This window comes from Penaeus monodon, chromosome 21 (genome assembly GCF_015228065.2).
Source record: "Penaeus monodon isolate SGIC_2016 chromosome 21, NSTDA_Pmon_1, whole genome shotgun sequence".
NCBI classification, from domain to species: domain Eukaryota; kingdom Metazoa; phylum Arthropoda; class Malacostraca; order Decapoda; family Penaeidae; genus Penaeus; species Penaeus monodon.
The window spans coordinates 23177275-23178009 of NC_051406.1; the positions used below are offsets into that span (position 1 = coordinate 23177275).

At 38.1% G+C, this 735-nt stretch overlaps 1 protein-coding gene across 1 annotated transcript in view; it reads right to left on the reverse strand.

The window, feature by feature from the left end:
- The window catches only part of LOC119586615 (NUAK family SNF1-like kinase 1), an 18566-nt gene that overhangs the window by 3676 nt on the left and 14155 nt on the right, over positions 1–735 (reverse strand). The window contains exon 3 of the mRNA XM_037935362.1: positions 105–282. Within this exon, the coding sequence (XP_037791290.1) occupies positions 105–282 (178 nt within the window). The remainder of the gene's footprint in view (positions 1–104; positions 283–735) is intronic.

The following is a 735-nucleotide window of genomic DNA, read 5'->3' on the forward strand; positions in this document are numbered from 1 at the left end:
ATATCAGCAAAACAAAAAGATACATAAATGACCAACACTCGAAATTCGCAACACATTCCAAGTGTAGTTTCACACTCATCCAAATGAAATGAAAAAAAAAAGACTTGGAATTTGCACAATGAAACTCTCGCCAGAAACGACCTCCTCTCCGTTCATTTCACCTTCGTATATATGGATGATCTGTGGATGCTGTACGGATGACATAATCTGGATCTCTCTCCGGATTCGTATGAGGTCCTGCTCTGTTTCGATCTTGGCTTTCTTGATGGTTTTGATGGCAACCTGCGGATGAAAAAAGTATAGACATTACACAGAGTGAAGTGAGAATATATACTCTGGCTGTTTTTGTTGAGAAAATGAGCGCAGAGTAGGAAAGGAAAAGAAATGAAAGACTTTAAATTCTTTGTTTATTTATCTGTCTAGTCATCTGTCTGTCTACCAATCACTTAGGACCTGTAGTTAGATCCACCACTGACTTGTATTCACTAATATATGCGATTTATACATTGACAGCTTTAGTTTCAGCTACATATGTACCCAAATATGGACACAGACCTATTTGATGAATAGGCAAACAGAAAAATCATTGAAAGAAAAAAATATATAGCAAGAAAAAAGAGCGAAATAGACACAGCCAGACAAAGAGACGGGTGGAGTTCCCTTAAAAGAAAAGGAACGAACGAAAAAAAAACTGGGATGAATGGAATACCTATCTGTTTCAGACCCCCCCCCCCC